Raw genomic sequence first — 20,240 nt, 5'->3', positions numbered from 1 at the left:
AAACACTTTTGTCTCTATCTAACAATAGCTATTTAAAACTGTATTTATGGATAATTACACGTCTCCGATATTTTACTATTTGGCGATGTGCATCATTAAATTTAGAGTATTACAATTTTATGTAAAAGCGAGCTACTGCGCAACACGTGACCCAACACGGAAACAGCTCTGGAGTGTCTCAACTAGATCTATTTTCTCTCGTGAGGTTCTTTGTTCCCCATCTAGAAACATCAGCAGCGTCTCAACATGGCGAATAACAGCACAGGCTAATAACGAGCTAGCGTTTTCCCCTGCTCACTTGCCGCTAAAGTCTGAAGAATAGTATGCAGCAGCCTTTGAAAATATCCCAGAAAGAGTTTAAATAATGGAAACGCGGGGGATTGAGCAGATGTTCGACTTCCAGCGGTAACTTATTCACATTTCAAGCTTGAAATGATAACAGTTGCAGAGCTAATGTAATTAGCCGTAGCATGTTCAACATCAAACTCACAATACACAAGCGTATAAAGTCTGTTAGAGACTGTTGAATGGTCTTAAGATACAAGCATATGAGAATGGATTGTAAACACGAATGTTTTGTGGTTGTTTTTGCACTTATATAATTTAATAAACCATATTTGTCATGAAGGTTAATCAAACGGTTTAGTATAGTAACTGTTACTATATGGTTTATGAGAATATTACAGTATGAAAAAAGCCTGGCTGTGTTTGTGGATTAATACAAATATTTTGCATAATAACACATAGTCTTAATATTTGTGGTTATTTATGTCAACAGTAAGGCCTGTTGCATTAAAAAAAACTGATTAAATAAATAATGCATGATCGTATATTAGCTGATTTTCCCACAAAAGCCAGGAGGTTTTTTTTAGAGTAGCTTAGATATGACATTAATAATGAACTACTAGTTAGTAATCATTAGTTGAAATATGTGCACTGCTCAGGTCTCTGACATGAAGAGATGGATGATGGTTACTGGCAAATGGCTCTTGTCAGAAATAGTCTCTGAAGCTGGTTGCTATTCCTGTCATCTCTTTCCACAGGTTACCAAATGATCGCTTCATCCTGCTGTTGTTGTTGCTGTACTCCCCTGTCGGCGTGTGTTTGATGCTACTTCGAATATTTATTGGTGTCCATGTGTTTCTAGTGAGTTGTGCACTTCCTGACAGTATTGTCAGAAGGTAAGACATTCGAGCATTAATAGATAGCAGAATTCAGAACAATAAAAGACTAGGATCAGAAATGGATGTGTTTTCAGTATTGCTGGTTACACATTTGTCTTTGTTGTTATAGGTTTATAGTGAGAATAATGTGTTCAGTGTTGGGTCTGCATGTCCGGCAGAACAGCCCACGCTTACGGGACAAAACCGCCCGACTTTACATCTGCAATCATGTAACACATTTCGACCACAATATTATCAACCTTCTGACCTCCTGTAACACGGTGAGTGTTTATGTGTTTCTCCGTGGTTTCCCAGCATGATGTAATCTCTTTCTCCTCCTCCTCCACTGCTCTGCCCTTGACCTCTTGTCTTTCGGTTCTTTCATTGGTTTACCCACACAATGAGGTCTATTTCTTCTTTGGCAGCTGTGCTGACTTAATGTTGGGCCAGAGGCCAGTGAGTGAGGTTCAGTTCTTTCTGCTTATTTCAAATGATTCACTTTGTTTGGTTGCAAGGCAGCAGGAGTAACTTAAATTCCATTTAAAACGTTAGGTCATGCTGCTCTGCTTGAATTCATGTCTCTATGAGTTGACCTAGATTTTAGTTAAAAAATAAATGTATTTGTTATAAAAATATTACTGTAACTGTATATTGCAATAAACAAAATTGAAGATTCACAGTTAGTCTATTAGGTGATTAAAGGCATAGTTCGCACAAAAATGACAATTTTGTCATACATTATTATGTCGTTCCAAATCAGTAACCTCTTTGGAACACAAATTAAGGTATTTTTGATGAAATCCGAGAGCTTTCTGACCCTACAACGCAACTGACACGTTCAAGGCCCAGAAAGGTAGTAAGTACATTGTTAAAATAGTCCATGTGTCATCAGTGGTTCAAATGTAATTTTTTTAAGCTATGAGAATACTTTTAGTGTGCAAAGAAAACAGAAATAATATTTTGGGTGCATACACAAGAGCACCATGATGCAACTATTCAATTTACATTATATGCTTGGTATAAATAATATAAATTTAGCTTATTACTAGCTGTCAAGTTTGGGGTCAGAAAATTTATATTTATTTATAACATTTTAATTCTACAAGGACGCATTAAATTAATAAAAATGGACAATTTATAATGCTACAAAATATTTCCATTTAAAATAAATGCTGTTTTTTTACTTTCTATTCATCTATGAATCCTGAAACATTGTATCACAGATTTCGGAAAAATATTAAGCAGCACAACTGTTTTCAGCATTGATAATAAGGATCATGTGACTCTGGAGATTGGAGGAGTAATGCTGAAAATTCAGCTTTGCATCACAGAATCCAAGTTACATTTTAAAATAAAATGAAATAGAAAACAGCTATTTTAATAATACTTATTAGTTTTGATAAGTAAATACATCCTTAGTAAGCAAAAGAGACTTCAAAACCTCATCATCTTAAAGTATTCTTACCAAAACGCTAACTTTTAGACGGTAGTGTATGCATTGCTCAGATGTATTTTAAAATGTACTTTTACCTTTACACAATGTTCTCACTTGATTCAGCTTCAGTAATAACTTAATAAGATACTTTTAATGAATATACCTACCAGTCAACATTTTTTTGAACAGTCAGATTTTTATTTATTTACTTTTTTTGTTTTTTTTTAAAGAAGTCTTTTCTTCTCACCAAGCCTGCATTTATTTAATTCAAAGTACAGCAAAAGCGGTAAAAAATCAAAATATTTTTGCTATTTAAAATAACCGTTTTCTATTTTAAAATGTATTTTGGTATGTATATTTTAAAATTTATTCCTGTGATTTCAAAGCTGAATTTTTAGCATCATTTACTCCAGACACATGATCCTTCAGAAATCATTCTAATTTTCTGATTTGCTGCTTATAAAACATTTATTATTATTCTTATGTTGAAAACATAAGATCACTTTAGATCAATTTAAACCATCCTTGCAAAATAAAAGTATTAATTTCTATATTTTTTCCCCCCAAAATAAAAAGAAATTATACTGACTCCAGGCTTTTGACTGGTATAGTGTATAATGTTACAAAGGCTTTTTTAGGATAAATTTTAGGTCTTTGGATCTTTCTGTTCATCAAAGAATCTTGTAAAAATGTACTCAACTGTTGTACAAATTGATTATAATGATAATAATAATAAAGATACAAATCACCATATTAAAATGATTTCTGAAGGGTCATGTGACCCTGAAGACTAGAGTACTGGTACTGAAAATTTTGCTTTGATCACAGAAATAAATTACATTTTAAAATATATTCAAATAGAAAGCAGTTAGTAAAGCAATGGTAAAAATATTATTGCTTTTGCTGTATTTTAGGTCAAATAAATACAGGCTTAGTGAGCTGAAGAGAATACTTTAAAAAGCGTTAAAAATCTTACTGTTCAAAAACTTTTGACTTGTTGTGTACATCCCGTCCTATTTATGTTATGCAGTTCATTGCTGTGGAATTAGAGAATTAACATCATGCTATAGCTAATCAGCTACATGTATGTCCTGTCTGTCTCTGTGTTTAGCCACTGCTGGAGGGCCCTGTGGGGTTTCTGTGCTGGGCGAGGGGTTTTATGGAGCTGGGTCAGGGTGTACAGAGCAGGACGGAGCTAACGGAGACCCTCCGCAGGTATTGCTCATCTCCTGCCGCTTTACCCCTCCTGCTCTTTCCAGAGGAGGACACCACCAATGGCCGAACCGGCCTCCTCAAGTTCAGGTACTTCAGCATCATGCATCCGCCGTCAAAACAATACTCTTTCATTACTTTTGACTGTAGACAAATCACATGTATTTGTCAAGTGCTTTTTTCAGCTTTCAAAGCAGCTTTAAAAAAATCATAATGTTTATATCTTCATGCTTTAGCAGATTACAAGGCAGTCAAGTAGCTAATTTGAAAATAATTTTGTGAATGATACAAAACATAATATAAACAGTCACACAGTTGAGATTTGCTGTGTAGTGTATATATCACGTTATGTGATGAAGTTTGTTGCCAAACACTGACTATCCGTATATAATATATTTGTGTTATAAAAATACAGAGAGATAGAGAATGTGTAATAAACTATATGAACAGTCCTTTTAAATGCTTCTCTTACTGTATGTAATAATAATATCATTGAAAGATATAAAAGAAGTCATTTATTTTTAGAGTAAAAATACCCTGAATACTGTTTATGTCATATCTGATCTGGTTTTAAATGTGACCACACTTTACATAGACAGTCAGGTGCCTGATATAAATAATGTTTGGTAAGTAAGGGCTGCATTAATGCTGAGTCTCTGGTGATTAAATGTGGATTTGTTCTGGGAGGGTTGCCAGGTCCTCTTTAAGCTTCCTTGAAGGGTCTAAGATGTGATCAAGCTTTACTGATCCTCAGCTTTAGCCTTTACTGCCTGTAAATCAGCTGACACCCACTTTGCCATTAGCTTTTAGATGACAACATTTCCTTTTCTCTTTAAAAAAGACGCCATTTTTAAAAGACCAACATCTATTCTCTCCTCAGCTCTTGGCCTTTCTCTGTGTCTGAAACCATCCAGCCTGTGGCATTGCTGGTGAAGAGGCCTTTCATAGCTGTGGTAATTACATTCAAATCCTCTGTTGTCAAATGATTAGTCATAATGGCTGCGACCCTTGCGGTTGCCAGATATATTTTTCATGTAACCCTTTTAAATTCACAAACATTACAACAAAAAAAATCTGCTTGTCCTGAATGTTTATGTAATCCTACCTGTCGTTTTTATATCAGTGCTGCACTTGTCATTTCTGTAAATCGCTTCGTTGTAAAACCATCCACACAGGCATTTAAATATGACTGAATAATCGCGTCTAGAGTTTCCATATCTTTTTTTCATCCTCAAGTTCCAGTTAACACACACAAGAGGGTCTTTGTGAGAGTGTGGCTCATCAAGAGGATATTTATAGCAGCACTGATAATAAGTGATTCACAGTGCAATAGAAAGACGAACCGTCAAAGGTCTACAGATCGGCACATAGTGACCTCTTGCTCCCGTTACAGCGTTAAAAAGTGGGTTTATTTATTTTTTGGTGAACACTGGAGTTTGCATACATTCCATTCCCTTAGTTGCTGTATTGTATCAGATGTATTTTCAGTCTTCTAGATGATACAGATATGATCATTTTCAAATTTGAATGGCTTTCTAGCATTAAAAATATTCTGTTTTTTTGACCTCTTTGACTCTAGAGGTTAAAGGGAACATCAGATGCAAAATTCACTTTTCCATAGTGTTTGCATATAAATGTCTCAGCAGCGTGTGGACACAACCACCTTACAACGATTAAAAGCCATTCACTCTTTTTTTTTTAATCCTCAAAAAACCTAAACAGTCTCAATTATCAAGCCGTTTTGATTTTCTGAACAGTGTGATGTCATACTGCGTAGGCCCCGCCCACAACCGATGACGGACTGTCTTCTATTAGCATATTTCCGCCCTCGGCCAGTTTTACACTGTTCGCCATTTTCTCCGCACTCAAGCAGCGACAACAATGTCTCGTAAGCAATGCTGGTGTTTTGTAGTTGGATGTAAAAGTGGACATAGGAGTTCATTTTCTCCCGACTTTAGAGCCACTGAGGATGCAGTGGATTAGTTTTGTTTTTGATGGTAACACACCACCAAATACGCAAAAAAAACAGAAGCAGGTAGCTCATTATCATTTAAAGAGTCATGCACTGAAACGGCACGCTGTGAACAGCTGTTTTTGACAAGGTAAAAAAAGTGTTATTTACACAACCATTGAGGAATTTTAATCAAAGTATTTTGCAGACATTTCATGAAGACCCTAACGAAGTGATTTGATTTGATTTGATTTGATTTGATTTGAATCATACCAACCAAAATAGGCATCCAATGTCCTCTTTAAACATGCTTCTGTAACCTTAAGTCTTACATGTTACGATGCAAACAGGACATGTTACCATTTGCATACCTGTTTGCATGTGAATACAGCTGGTGCTGTTGTTCAGGATGGGACAGGTCATTTTGTTCAGTACTGTGAAGGTGTTTTATGTAAATATGGGAGGTCGTATGTTAATGTTTATGGTTGTGATGGTAATTCTCTGAAAACTTCTGAATGACGCGCTTTTGCTGCTCTGTAAATGACCTCGGTCAACTAGAGAGAGATTTGCATTGTGAATGTGAAAGTATGTGAATATAATGAGTGTCAAGCCATCAACATGCACATAACTGTCTTCTATTAAACATTAACATCTGGGATGATATAAAAAGGTCTTTCTTGGTTTCTTTATTTCAGAACACACCAGAATCCTCATGGCTGACAGAGCTGCTATGGACCTTTTTTGTACCGTTCACAGTGTACCATGTAAGGTACTACATATTACAGTCTCTCCTTTGTCCAGTGGCAGTATTTTAAATTTACAATCCTCTATTGCTGATCTCGACAGACCAGCGCTGGTAATACGTCAATAATGAAGCTTTTTAGTATTTAATAGCCTCAGGAGTCTATGGCATGCAGCTTACAAGAGCAACAGTTTCTGTTTTAGTCCTGAATTTTTGTGTATACTGGTCTGTTGCTAAATATGTTAAAGGATTAGTTCATTATGTACTTACCCCCATGTCATTCAATATGTTCATGTCTTTCATTCTTCAGTTGAAAACAAATTAAGGTTTTTGAGGAAAACATTCCAGGATTTTTCTCCATATAGTGGATTTCAGTGGGGATCAGCGGGTTGAAGGTCCAAATTGCAGTTTCAGTGCAGCTTAAAAAGGGCTCTACACAATCCCAGCTGAGGAATAGGGGTCTTATTTAGCAAAACAAACAGTCATTTTCGTAAAAAAAAGTAATTTTATGTATTTTAACCACAAATGATCATCTTGCACTAGCTCAATTTCACGCATTATGTAATCACGCTGAAAAGGTCACGTGTGCCGTAGATGGAAGTATCGACCCAGTGTTTACAAAGTGAACATGCAAAGAAAGTAAAACACTCTTAAAAAAAAGGTAAAACGATGGAGGAGAAAATGAGATTTTGAAGTACACAGACGAAGAACTAGCCACACATGACCTTTCCAACATGATTAGGTAATACGTGAAGTCATTGATGCGCATTGCAGAGCTAGTGCAAGACGAGCATTTGTGGTTAAAAAGTATATACATTTTAATTTAAAAACAAAAAAAATAACATTGTTTCACTAAATAAAACCCTTATTCCTCATTTGAATTATGTTGAGCCCTTTAAAGCTGCACTGAAACTGCAATTTTGACCTTTAACTCATAGATCCCTGTTAAAGTCCATTATATGGAGAAAAATCAATGTTTTTCTCAAAAACCTTAATGGAGAAGTTCACTTCTAGAACAAAAAATTACAGATAATGTACTCACCCCCTTGTCATCCAAGATATTAATGTTTTTTTTTTTTAAAGAAATTGTTTTTTGAGGAAGACGTTTCAGGATTTTTCTTCATATATTGGACTTCACGGAGTTTGAACTTCCAAAATGCCATTCAAATGCATCTTCAAACGATCCCAAATACGGTTGTAAATGATCCAAGCCGAGGACGAAGGGAAGTTCCGGTTCCCATCTTGTTCAACTTTAAAATTGCCCTACGTTGCTGTTTTACCTTTTTTGTTAAGGGTGTTTGATCTTCTTTGCATGTTCACTTTGCAAAGACTGGGTCGGTACTTCTGCAGTGATGTAGGATGATTTTGAAATGATTTTTGAAGTTGAGGGAGAAAATACGATGGAAGTTTTTTGACATACCCTAACTTTCTTGAACCAGAATACACAGAGTTCAGGTAGAGTAAGACAATATGAGCATTTGAGGTTAAAATGTATTTAAATTGTATTTTTAAAAATGAAAATAACAGATTGTTTCGCTAGATAAGACCCTTCTTTCTCGGCTGGGATCGTTTACAACCACATTTGGGATCGTTTGAAGCCGCATTTAAACTGCATTTTGGAAGTTCAAACTCGGGACACCATATTAGTCCATTATATGGAGAAAATCCTGAAATCCTTTCCTCAAAAACAATTTCTTTACGACTGAAGAAAAACGTGAAAGACATGAACATCTTGGATGACAAGGGGGTGAGTACATTATCTGTACATTTTTGTTCTGAAAGTGGACTTCTCCTTTAATTTCCTTTCGACTGAAGAAAGAAAGACATGAACATATTGAATGACATGGGGGTGAGTACATTTTGAGGAAATGTTTATTCTGGAAATGAACTAATCCTTTAGTTTCATTGGTGTCACTTTTGAATATTTGGTTAGTACATACTTTCACACCATAGAAAATATTTAGTTTTATATAATGCTAACATGTAGAAATAGATACTAATGTTAAATGTAAATGTTGAGTGAATAAAGAAATGCAGGCATTGTGTCTTTCTAAACAGATATATGTTTATGCTCACTCTTGTTAAGTATCTCCGTACAATAATGTAAGGTGTAATTGTTTTGAAATGCTCTCAAACCAGATGGCTTCCACCATTGTCCAAAGAAGATGGTGAATCCCATCAAGAATTTGCCAGCAAAGTACAAGAGGTAAAGCTCTGTCCTTTTTATGTTGCATTCTGTGTATTGTTTCTCCATGAGATGTTGTATGGTGGCACTTTGCCTTAATTGTGTTTGTTGTTTAAACAAAGAAGTATGTTGCAATGTGCATCAAATAGAGTCAAGGCCAATTTTAGTCTGATTAACATGTGTAAATGCTGGACGAAGCCAAGCTACCATCATATTATCTGCACTTCCATTCAGAAAGTTTTAATTAAACCTCGATCAAGAATGCATTAAAATGATCAAAAGTCTTATTAATTACTTCTATAATGTTACAAAAGATTTGTTTCACAAAACAAATCACTAAAGTAAGATACAGAAATATGCTCATTGCCTATTACATGATGATAATAAGAAAGATTCTTGAGCAGAAAATCAGTATATTAGAACACTGAATGTGATGTGACACTGAAGACTGGAGTAATGATGCTGAAAATTGAGCTTTGCATCACAGGAATAAATTACGTTTAAAAAAACATCCAAATTAAAAACAGTTTTTTAATATTGTAATAATATTTCATAATACTACTGTTTTGTTAAAGCATTCCTAGACGAATTATTGCATCATTCCTACTGAAACATTTGAAGTGTGTGTAAATGCATTTCCCGAACCTCTGCTTATAGCTTGTTCAAAGTCTGTGAGTCATGCTTCTGTAGCAATAAATGCTTTCTGAAATGCCTTGAAATTGAATGGATTTGAAACCATTTTCCAGTAATGTCATACTTAGTTAAATTACCATTAAAAACATGTTCAAACAAACCATTATCTTATTGTCCGCTGACACGGCTTTTCATCTACCTAACCTTTAGATCTGTTTCTTGTCCAGTTCAAAGCTTTGACTTGTTCTGCTGTGTCGTTTGATGTAATGTCCATTGTGTCCCTCTGTCAGCTGCTGGCCACCGAGCTGGGTGTGATCTCCACGCAGATCACTAAAGCAGACAAAGCCGAGCACATCAAAAGGAAAAGACACACTGCCGCTCAGACTGCACATTCAAGTAAGAACGGATTCAATGGTGAGAAAGAGATTATGATGTATATATCCATAAAGTTAGATCACTGGATCTGCATAGTGGATGTGTTTAGTCTTAGTGTAACATGAAACTATATTTTTGTCTTCAGATTTGGGTGCCAGACCTCGCACAGTGGCACAGGGTTTCCTGGGCACAAGTGCAGGAGCTGAAGATTCACGAATAGCGTGTATGGCGCAGCAAGTGAAAGAGGTGCTGCCTGATGTCCCATTATCGGTCATCACCAGAGATTTGAGTACGTCATCCTCCCATAATGCCTTGCATTAACATGGATTATTATTATAAAAAGTTATTGACCCAATAATAAATATTAGCTGTAAATGTAGTCACCCTCAGGCCATCAACGATGTTAAAGAGTTTGCTTCTTCATCAGAAACAAAACAGATTTGAAGAAATTTAGCATTTAACACCAATGGCTCCTTTGCAGTAAACGGGTGCCGTCAGAATGAGAGTCCAAGCATCTGATAAAAACATCACAGTAATCCACAATTAATCCACAACACTCCATTCCGTCATTTAACGTCTTGTGAAAAGCTGTGCATTTGTAAGAAATACATTTATCATTATTTTATTTTAACTTTAAACTCTTGCTTCTGGGCAAAATAAAAATCCGTAATTCATAATATTGCTTCTTCCAATAAAAACGTTCATCCCCTGTTGTCCTCTTACGTCAAAATGCACCAGCATATTTGTTTAGTACTGTTTTGAACTGATTGTGGTGGTGTTTTTTTGACTGTTAAGGTGCTTGATCTGTTCATATTTTGCTCCTGATTCAGACAAGACAGTTGTTTTACTGGATAAAGCAATATTATGTATCAAGGACTTGTATGCTGAAAGCAACAGTTTGAAGCTGAAAATGTCTTGATGCATTTGTTTCTTACAAACATGGAGCTTTTTGCTTCAGAAGATGTTAAATGATGGATTGTAGTGGTGTGGTTTACTTGTGGATTATTGTGGTGTTTTTATCAGCTGTTTGGACTCTGACGGCACCCATTTACTGCAGAGGATCCATAGATGAGCAAGTGATGTGATAATCAGTTTTTCCTAATCTGTTCTAAATCTAAATCTTGAGTAAATATTCAGCAAATTGACATTTTTTTTTGGTGAACTATTTCTTCAATTCAGACGAGTTTCATTTGATGGAAAAAGTTTACATTTAAGTTCAAATTTTATATATATATATATCTCGCAGAATAATTACCAAAATAAGAGGGATCATACAAAATGCATGTTATTTTTTATTTAGTACTGACCTAAGATGTCACACAAAATATGTTTACATATAGTCAACAAGACAAAAAATAATAGTTGAATTTATAAAAACGACTCCGTTCAAAAGTTTACATACACTTGATTCTTAATACTGTGTTGTTATTAAATGATCCACAGATTTTTGTTGTTGCTGTTGTTTAGTGATAGTTTTTCATGAGTCTCTTGTTGGTCCTGAACAGTTAAACTGCCTGCTGTTCTTCAGAAAAATCCTTCAGGTCCCACAAATTCGTTGGCTTTCCAACATTTTTGTGTATTTAAACCCTTTCAAACAATGTCTGTATGATTTTGAGATCCATCTTTTCACATTGAGGACAACTGAGGGACTCATATGAACTACAAAAAATTCAAACACTTATTGATTATCCAGAAGGAGAAACAATGCATTAAGAGCCGGGGGGTTAAAACTTTCTTGAATTTGAAGATCAGAGTAAATTAAACTTATTTTGTCTTCTGGGAAACATGAAAGTGTCTTCTGTAGCTTCTGAAGGACAGTACTAAATAAGAAAAAATTATATTTAGCCAAAATAAGAAAAATATACCCACATATTACACCCCTGGCTCTTAATGCATTGTGTTTCTTTCTGAAGCATCAGTGAGCGTTTGAACCTTCTGTAATAGTTGCAAATGAGTCCCTCAGTTGTCCTCAGTATGAAAAGATGGATCTCAAGATCATACAGTCTTTGTTGGAAAGAGTTCAGCTGCACACAAATGCAGAAAAACCAAAGATTTTGTGGGACCTGAAGGATTTTTCCAAAGAACAGCAGGCAGGCAAGCAAAGGACTCATGAACAACTATCACTAAACAAACAAAAAAACACAGCTGTGAATCATTCAGGTAACAACACAGTATTAAGAATAAGACCTAGCAGTATAACAGGGCATTGCGTCACGGACAGGTATCTCAAGTAGCGAGAATGAATGTTATTACTAAAGCAAAAAACCCAATTAACAGAATTCAGCAAGTTACCACAGCTGCACGACATACATCATCTCTAGCTGAAGCATTAACCTAACAAAATGACACAAATATAGTCCACCCAATGTTCCTAGCGACATTTATTAAAGAAGTCAGCTTCCAAAACAAAGATTTACATATAATGTATTCACCCCCTTGTCATCCAAGATGTTCATGTCTTTCTTTCTTCAGTCATAAAGAAATAGTTTTTTGAGGAAAACATTTTAGCATTTTTCTCCATATAATGGACTGATATGGTGCCCCGATTTTGAACTTCCAAAATGCAGTTTAAATGCGGCTTCAAACGATCCCAAATGCGGTTGTAAATGATCCCAGCCAAGGAAGAGGGGTCTTATCTAGCGTAACGATCGGTTATTTTCTTAAAAATAATACAATTTATATACTTTTTAATGTCAAACGCTTTTATAAATTCAACTATTATTTTCTCTTGTGGACTATATGTAAACGTCTTTTATGTGAAATATAAAAGATCAGGTCAGTACTACATAAACATTACATGCATTTTGTATGATGCCTCTTATTTTGGTGAAATAATTAAATATTACAATAATAATTGACCTCAGCTGTATACACTGCCATTATACACTTCTGTGGCTCTCACGTATGTGTACTAATGCAAAGCTGATTCCTTGGGTTTAAGCAGTGCAGTTTCAGCCAGTGTGGATTTGGTTAAGTAACCCCTTGATATTGTCTCTGTACAGTGCACACCAACTGTGTGGACACAACCATAACCAACCTGCTGGAGAGCACTGACCAGTTCAGCTCGGAGGCAGCCGTGGGCACACCTTCAGCTCCAGCCAAACAAGCAGCTTCCTCCACCCCAGCTGTAACAGCATCCACACCCAATTTAAAGGTACAGCTGACCCTCTCATCACCCTTTGAAAAAAATGCAGGAGCAAATGAATCAGTTCTTTAGTCAGCGGCTGTCTTGTCCCATATTAACAAACCATTTATTACACAAAATGTATGAATCGAATTTGCAATATTCTTCTTTGCACAAGACAAAAAAACAAAAAACAAAAAAACCTTATTCTGTGTACGAATAGCACAATGGCCTCCTTCTCGCATGGCCTATATTAGTGAATTTACCTATAAATAGTACCATCAAAGCCTTTTGTCTAACAGGATATTTATCTAAATATGTCTATGTATTCATTCCACAGCCAGCTGCCAAATCTTTTGGGAGAACACCCACAGACAGACACATGTCTCTACAGGACAGAAAAGAAGCCTTATATGAATATGCAAGAAGGTAATTGTTTTAAAACTTTAAAATAAGATTTACAATAGCGTTTCTAAAATTGTAATGCTTTGTGCCTGAAATCCATTGTATCCCAGTATCCACTAAGTTTGTTGTATAGTAAAGGTATGTTGCACTTCATTTTTATTTGTTGAGTTGAATAACCTGATTCTTTATTTTCTATTCACCCCACCCGCAGACGATACATTGAAAAACATGGACTGAACAAACAGGACGATCTATGACCGTGGACAAAGACACACCTGAGGAATTGTTTAGGAAAGACAGCTGCTTCACACAAAACCCACATAGACAAAGAAGAAATTATAGAGTTGACCCAGAATGAAACAACATTTGTGTTCACCAAACATGCCGAGAGAAGACTGGATTTTTTCCTTTCTTGTTTTTGTTTCTTTGTAAATCTTCTTGCATGGCAATCATGCATGTCTTTTTATTATTTCTCTCTGCAACAGAAAACAATTATTTTGGTAAACAATTTGTATTAAGACCCAGTGACCTTGGCACACTTCATATTATTTTTATAAGGTCCTTGGGTAGAGAATAGGGGATCGGAAACATATGATGTGAGCTAAAACACAACTTGAGGTTCATTATGTTGTCAAGGATACATGTTGATGCAATATCAGCTTTTAAAGACATTAAAAATCATATAGAAATGCAAAGACTACTCTCATTGTGTTTTTAATATATCATCTGCCATTTATCTCTGTTATTGGTGCATATTTATTTTTTCAATGTAACTGTGGTTGTAGATGGATGTTCTTTAAATAGACGTATACACAACCAGTCAAAAGTTTTTGAACAGTAATGTTTTTAAAGAAGTCTCTTCTGCTCACCAAGCCTGCATTTATTTGATCCAAAATAGAGCAAAAGCTGTAATATTGTGAAATATTTTTACTATTTAAAATAACTGCTTGAATATTTTTTGAAATGTAATTTATTTCTGTGATCAAAGCTACATTTTCAACATCATTACTCCAGTCTTCAGTGTCACATGGCCCTTCCGAAATAAATGTAATATGCTGATTTGCTTTTTAAGATTTTTTTTTATTATTAGCAATATTTAAAACGGCTTAGTATCTTTTTTTTTTCAGGATTCTTTACAATTATAGAAATTAATACATTTGTTTAGCAAGGATGGTTTAAATTGATCAAATGTGATTATAAAAACATTTATAATGTTACAAAAGATTTCTATTTCAGATAAATGCTGAACTTTATTCATCAAAACCTGAAAACATTCTACTCAGCTGTTTTCAACATAATATTAATAATAATTTTTGAGCAGCAAATCAGTACCATAGAATGCAGTTATTTTAATTAGTAAAAATATTTCAAAATTGTATTGTTTTTGCTGTACTTTGGATCAAATAAATGCAGGCTTGGTGAGCAGAAGAGACTTATTAAAAAAAAAAAACATTAAAAATCTTACTGTTCAAAAACTTCTGACTGGTAGTGTAGTTTGTCTAATCTTTAAAACACTTCTTGAACATTTATTTTCAGATAAATGATGGACACCCAGATAAACAACAGTAAAACTAACTGACTGTACTGTCTACGCTCAGCTTAGTTTACACATTTACACTAACATAAACCTATTAAAGGCTTTTATTTCTTTATTGCGGCCATATACCTGACTTATCACCTTGTAATAATCATGAGAGAGATAAATTAAGAGGTTAAACTGTCAAAATACTTTCATTCCTGTTTCAAAACATCTGAAAAATAGCCCTGCAGCCCCTCCCATATCACAAAAACTTCTGATTTTTTAGATACGATGGCGTTTTGAATGTCGAGAGCCGTTATAACCGCGCTTCCAGCCAATGACCATAAAGCCTGTCTAGTGATGCCAGCGCCTGGGCGAACCAATCATAACAATGAGCACACAAACGAGCCAATGAGAATGCTGGAGAGGGCGTATAGCAACCAATGAGAATGATGGAAATCTAGGTGATTTCTCCAGACTGAATAAGTAGGAGCACATCTCATATTACGACCTCATTGTCGAGGGTTTGAGTTAGAAGGTGTTCCTTTCAGTTACATTTTGTGTTCCTAAGCAAGCAAATAAACAACAATGAGGGAGATTGTGCATTTACAGGCTGGACAGTGCGGCAACCAGATTGGCGCCAAGGTAAGAATTGAACAAATGTACATTTTTAAATCATAGTCTGTGAAATACCATTTGGGCTTTAGGGGGTTAAAAAAGCTAATCCGTGGCGTTTAGAACAGCAATCTGTTCTAGTTTAAACGATTTCTCTTAAACATGCTATTTGTAATATGCAGATTTGTGTTTTGGTTATCATTTTTAAAATGTAACGTTACAATTAAAAGCTATTCTGCTCTAAATACAGTCCTGGACTAATCTCCCACGCAACAAGTTTTAAAATAAAATCTTATATTTGTGTCCTCATCCAAGAAACGACAAATATTGATTTGATTTTTGTATAAGGACGTTTATTTTAGGCAAAATCAGAACGATTTGAATGAAGTAATGGTGAAACAATGCGTTAGTTTTAGGGTGTTGGCCGCGCCGGACCGGCGTAATATCCGATTCGCAAGCGAATCGGTTCTTTTTGATGATTTGGTTGAGCCGATTTGCTCGAACTTTCATATGTCGTCCACAGTAGGGTAGTGATGACGCAAGCGAATCGTGAACCGTTCAAACGAGTCGACTCGCTTGAAAGAATCACATGTCGTAATGTGGCCGGCTGTATCTGGTTCAGCTCATGGAAAAGTGCGGGAACGCTAATATGACCCAAATACCGTTCTGGCCCCATGCAGAGACATGTTTTGAATCATTCTGTACTATGTCGTAGGAACCTAAATTAATATTGGCGACGTTAGTTGTACTATGACTCGCTCTGTTTCTTTAAGCTCCCGGTGGTGCAAAATGGCCCCGGTGACTTGGCAAACTCCATTTTACAAGTCTGGTGCGCATGTAACGGGAATCACTGGCCGTTCAATATTTGATTAGCCCTTTTTAAAATCGCATCTATTGACCTTTTATTATCCATTTCCGTTTTAATACTTTAATTAAAGGTCCAAATGAGTTTTAAATCTGAACTTTCTTGTTTCAGTTCTGGGAAGTCATTAGTGACGAGCATGGAATTGACCCAACAGGCAGTTACCATGGCGACAGTGACCTTCAGCTGGACAGAATTAATGTTTATTATAACGAAGCCACAGGTGAGTGGAAATCTGATGCATTTTGGTAATGTTTGTTCACTTTATGATTTTGCACATATGCATTCTAGCCTTAGATTTGTCTTAATTCTGCTTTGTTTTAAGGTGGAAAGTATGTTCCACGTGCCGTGCTGGTGGATTTGGAGCCTGGTACAATGGACTCCGTGAGGTCCGGTCCATTTGGTCAGATCTTCAGACCAGATAACTTTGTTTTCGGTAAGCTTTAAAATAGGCGACACATTAGGTGGGGCACATTGGGACATCTGGTTTGGAAAAAATTGATCCCGCACTGGCTCGGAACAAAATTTGAATGGCAGATATGGATCTAGTTCCCTTTTGCATAGATGTAACCAAACTCTTGACCTTTTTTGTTCTTTATTAGGCCAGAGTGGTGCTGGAAACAACTGGGCTAAAGGCCACTACACCGAGGGAGCTGAGCTGGTTGACTCTGTTCTGGATGTGGTTCGGAAAGAAGCGGAGAGCTGCGACTGTCTCCAGGGCTTCCAGCTCACTCACTCCTTGGGTGGAGGCACAGGGTCCGGTATGGGCACCCTCCTCATTAGCAAAATCCGTGAGGAGTATCCTGACCGTATCATGAACACCTTCAGCGTGGTGCCCTCTCCTAAAGTCTCAGACACCGTGGTCGAGCCCTACAACGCCACACTGTCTGTCCATCAGCTGGTGGAGAACACAGATGAAACCTACTGCATTGACAATGAAGCTCTTTATGACATCTGCTTCCGCACTCTCAAACTCACAACCCCCACATACGGTGACCTCAACCACCTCGTCTCCGCCACCATGAGCGGTGTCACCACCTGCTTGAGGTTCCCCGGCCAGTTGAACGCAGATCTCCGCAAACTGGCTGTGAACATGGTCCCCTTCCCTCGTCTGCACTTCTTCATGCCCGGATTCGCTCCTCTGACCAGCAGGGGAAGCCAGCAATACCGCGCCTTGACCGTTCCCGAACTCACCCAGCAGATGTTCGACGCCAAGAACATGATGGCCGCTTGCGATCCACGTCACGGCCGCTACCTGACCGTCGCCGCTGTCTTCCGTGGCCGCATGTCCATGAAGGAGGTGGACGAGCAGATGCTCAATGTTCAGAACAAGAACAGCAGCTACTTCGTCGAATGGATCCCCAACAACGTCAAGACCGCCGTCTGCGACATTCCACCCCGTGGGCTCAAAATGGCCGCCACCTTCATCGGCAACAGCACTGCCATCCAGGAGCTGTTCAAGAGAATCTCGGAGCAGTTCACAGCCATGTTCAGGCGCAAGGCTTTCCTGCATTGGTACACAGGAGAGGGCATGGATGAGATGGAGTTCACCGAGGCCGAGAGCAACATGAACGACCTGGTGTCCGAGTACCAGCAGTACCAGGATGCCACTGCTGAGGAGGAAGGAGAGTTTGAGGAGGAGGGTGAAGAGGAGCTTGCTTAAGTTAACCATTCTGTTGTGTTTTCCATGTCCTTTTCCTTTTTCAAAACTTGTCACTTCATGTTTTGTTTTTTTTTTTTTTTTTTTTTTTTTTTGTTTTCTTACTGCATTTTTCTGTCACTTAACCTTCAGTTGTACCTTTTCATGTTAATGTTAATAAAACAAATGAGAACCTAACTGGTTTACGCGTTTCTATATTCTTCAGAGGAAGTCTTGAATCTTGAGTCCAAAAGTATATTGGAATGTTAAAAATAAAAAGGGTTGTCTAATGAACACTGAAATGGTCTGGTATGAACTATTTTTGCAGTCTAACTTGTAGTATGGAGTTTAAGTAACTTTCAGGTTTGGAAAAAAAATTTAAAAAAATATGAGAGGAAAGCAGAGTATGGAGAATTATTTACATTTGCAGGCTTTTGCCCATTAAGATTTTAATTAATTTATCATTCAAGAAGTGTTTTCATGGCAGCTAATTCTGTAATCATTGTCAAACATGACAATGAATTCAAAGTACGATGTAGGTTAAGCATTTAAGTTTTCTTACATTTTTAGTACCATGTCATGTATCCTCAAGGATCTTTGCAACAATAAAAAATAATACAGACTTTTATATGTGCATGAAGCCATTAAACCTAAGGTATATGTTTATAATATTTTGGTCTCCACAGAGTATGCATTAAAGCAACATAAGGCTTTGATATTATTAGTACTACCATAAGAAAAGCCTAATTTTTAGCAAGTAGATCTCTAGTTGTTCATCCATGCTCTTGTTTTATTCAGTTTTATTTAAGGTGGCAGTAATGCTCGAATGAAATGGGTCAAATAACACTGGAAATTGTAATGCATAAGCATTCTGCTGGAAAATTAACTTTTTCGTTAAACAGTGAATGCAATTTTTATAATTACCTTAGTATTGTAAGAAACACACTGTGTTGTCTTTAATATCAAACACTTAAATTGACCCAATTACTTAAATCAATATAGAGGGTTTGCACTTATGTCACAACTTGGTCAGTTATCCAGATGCGTGGGCATACTGGCGATACTCAGATGTAAACAACAATATGGACTGCACTGTTAATGTACTACTAAATATATTGTTTTGCTAATTTATTCTGTCTAAACAATGGAAGGAACTCCCGAATGGAAGCTGATAAATTATATAGAGAAGCAGGAATTAGTTAATAGATGGTAAAAATGCACAGGAGCAGTATTAATTAAGGTATTAGTCTAATATATCACTTACCAGACCGGAAATGAGAAGAACAAACACGACTGTTGTTAGGATTCTTGCCCTGGAAATCCTGGCTCAGTTTGGTCAACCACAAAAGCCTTTTTTCCACAGACAGTCTTTTCCACTCTTCTCCTTGATTTGTTATAACTTTTGGCAGTTTATAGTACTCCTGTCTGACCAATTAGTACAGCCCAATACATGACAATAATTGACCATTTTCAGTATCAATAATCAGCAAATTATGCAAGTTTCATTCAGTTAAGTGGCACTGTTTACATTCAGTACTGCCAATATGGCCGACGCTTCTAAAAAACACTATTTTAAACTTTTGTCAGTAACTAGACTGTTTAAAATTGTATCTAAATTATACATGTAAAAAAAACAGGAGCACACAGGCCTGCAATATTATGACAAAAATCATTATTGTAGATTATTGCTCTATATATTTTAATAATGATTAATAATATCGATATAGAAAGCAATTTAAAATGTTTTTGTTTTGGCCACTTCACACTGGCTTCACAGACAAACATGTCGGTCCATGACGTTAGCCAAGTCTAGCAGAAGTTATGCAAAAACTCCCATTATAATCAATTAAGCTACAAAATTAATCTTCTATTTACATCATATCTGCACTTTGTGCACTCCGACGTTTTCAGCGCTGGCTAATCTAAGCGCCTCTGATTGGCCAATGCATTCCTAAGTGCAACAGAAACACATTTGATTGGTTATAGCGCTCAAATATGCACAAAACAGCGCATTAAAAAGTGATGCAGTGTAAGTGAACCTAAATGAATTGAACACTTTTCATTCATCCGTAATACGTTGTTTAATTGAGCAGGGGCATTTTTTGCTCCTTTGTCTTGAATTTAAAAGGCATTTTTGTTCATTTAGTGTCATTTTTTGCCACAATCCCGTTCATTTCCGACCCTGGTAAGCATGCATGTCTATTATTTTATTTTAAGGGCTCTGTATGTTAACACTGAGAATATTAATGAAAAAATACAACTATTTACATATGACTGTACTGTATACCAAACATAAAGCAGAAAATAATGCAGTATGAACCATTTATGTGGTCTTAAAATCTACTGAGAGGTTTGGAAATTTAAGTCTGGAAAAGTATGA

General features: G+C 36.3%; 2 protein-coding genes across 3 annotated transcripts; both read left to right on the top strand.

Annotated features, from left to right (window-relative positions):
* The first annotated feature begins 211 nt into the window (after positions 1–211).
* On the top strand, positions 212–13,961 carry aup1 (AUP1 lipid droplet regulating VLDL assembly factor). 2 transcript variants are annotated; one of them, XM_051127430.1, is made up of 12 exons: positions 212–405; positions 1,044–1,181; positions 1,294–1,444; positions 3,710–3,900; positions 4,691–4,763; positions 6,457–6,530; positions 8,643–8,709; positions 9,612–9,717; positions 9,842–9,985; positions 12,699–12,850; positions 13,161–13,249; positions 13,437–13,961. In XM_051127430.1, exons 1-12 carry the CDS (start codon positions 365–367, stop codon positions 13,480–13,482), a joined length of 1,272 nt encoding a protein of 423 aa, XP_050983387.1. In that variant the 5' UTR covers positions 212–364; the 3' UTR covers positions 13,483–13,961. The 2 variants fall into 2 exon arrangements, with proteins under 2 accessions (XP_050983387.1, XP_050983385.1); XM_051127428.1 differs by having other exon boundaries at positions 9,612–9,735.
* Positions 13,962–15,221: 1,260 nt separating this feature from the next.
* tubb4b (tubulin, beta 4B class IVb) lies at positions 15,222–18,058 on the top strand. The gene is made up of 4 exons (XM_051127426.1): positions 15,222–15,389; positions 16,336–16,444; positions 16,547–16,657; positions 16,824–18,058. Exons 1-4 carry the CDS (start codon positions 15,333–15,335, stop codon positions 17,882–17,884), a joined length of 1,338 nt encoding a protein of 445 aa, XP_050983383.1. The 5' UTR covers positions 15,222–15,332; the 3' UTR covers positions 17,885–18,058.
* Positions 18,059–20,240: the final 2,182 nt, after the last annotated feature.

This window comes from Labeo rohita, chromosome 14 (genome assembly GCF_022985175.1).
Source record: "Labeo rohita strain BAU-BD-2019 chromosome 14, IGBB_LRoh.1.0, whole genome shotgun sequence".
Classification (NCBI taxonomy): Eukaryota; Metazoa; Chordata; class Actinopteri; order Cypriniformes; family Cyprinidae; genus Labeo; species Labeo rohita.
The sequence above is the reverse complement of the archived record's forward strand: the minus strand, read 5'-3'. Positions and strand labels throughout refer to the sequence as shown.

Bases quoted from the DNA above. Each gene is read 5' to 3' on its own strand.
- aup1 (XM_051127428.1), top strand. From the start codon at position 365: ATGGAAACGCGGGGGATTGAGCAGATGTTCGACTTCCAGCG. The intron at 6,531-8,642 runs GTACTACATATT...CTCTCAAACCAG, and splicing joins TTCACAGTGTACCATGTAAG to ATGGCTTCCACCATTGTCCA. The intron at 8,710-9,611 runs GTAAAGCTCTGT...TCCCTCTGTCAG, and splicing joins TTGCCAGCAAAGTACAAGAG to CTGCTGGCCACCGAGCTGGG.
- tubb4b (XM_051127426.1), top strand. From the start codon at position 15,333: ATGAGGGAGATTGTGCATTTACAGGCTGGACAGTGCGGCAACCAGATT. The intron at 15,390-16,335 runs GTAAGAATTGAA...TTCTTGTTTCAG, and splicing joins GCAACCAGATTGGCGCCAAG to TTCTGGGAAGTCATTAGTGA. The intron at 16,445-16,546 runs GTGAGTGGAAAT...CTTTGTTTTAAG, and splicing joins TTATTATAACGAAGCCACAG to GTGGAAAGTATGTTCCACGT.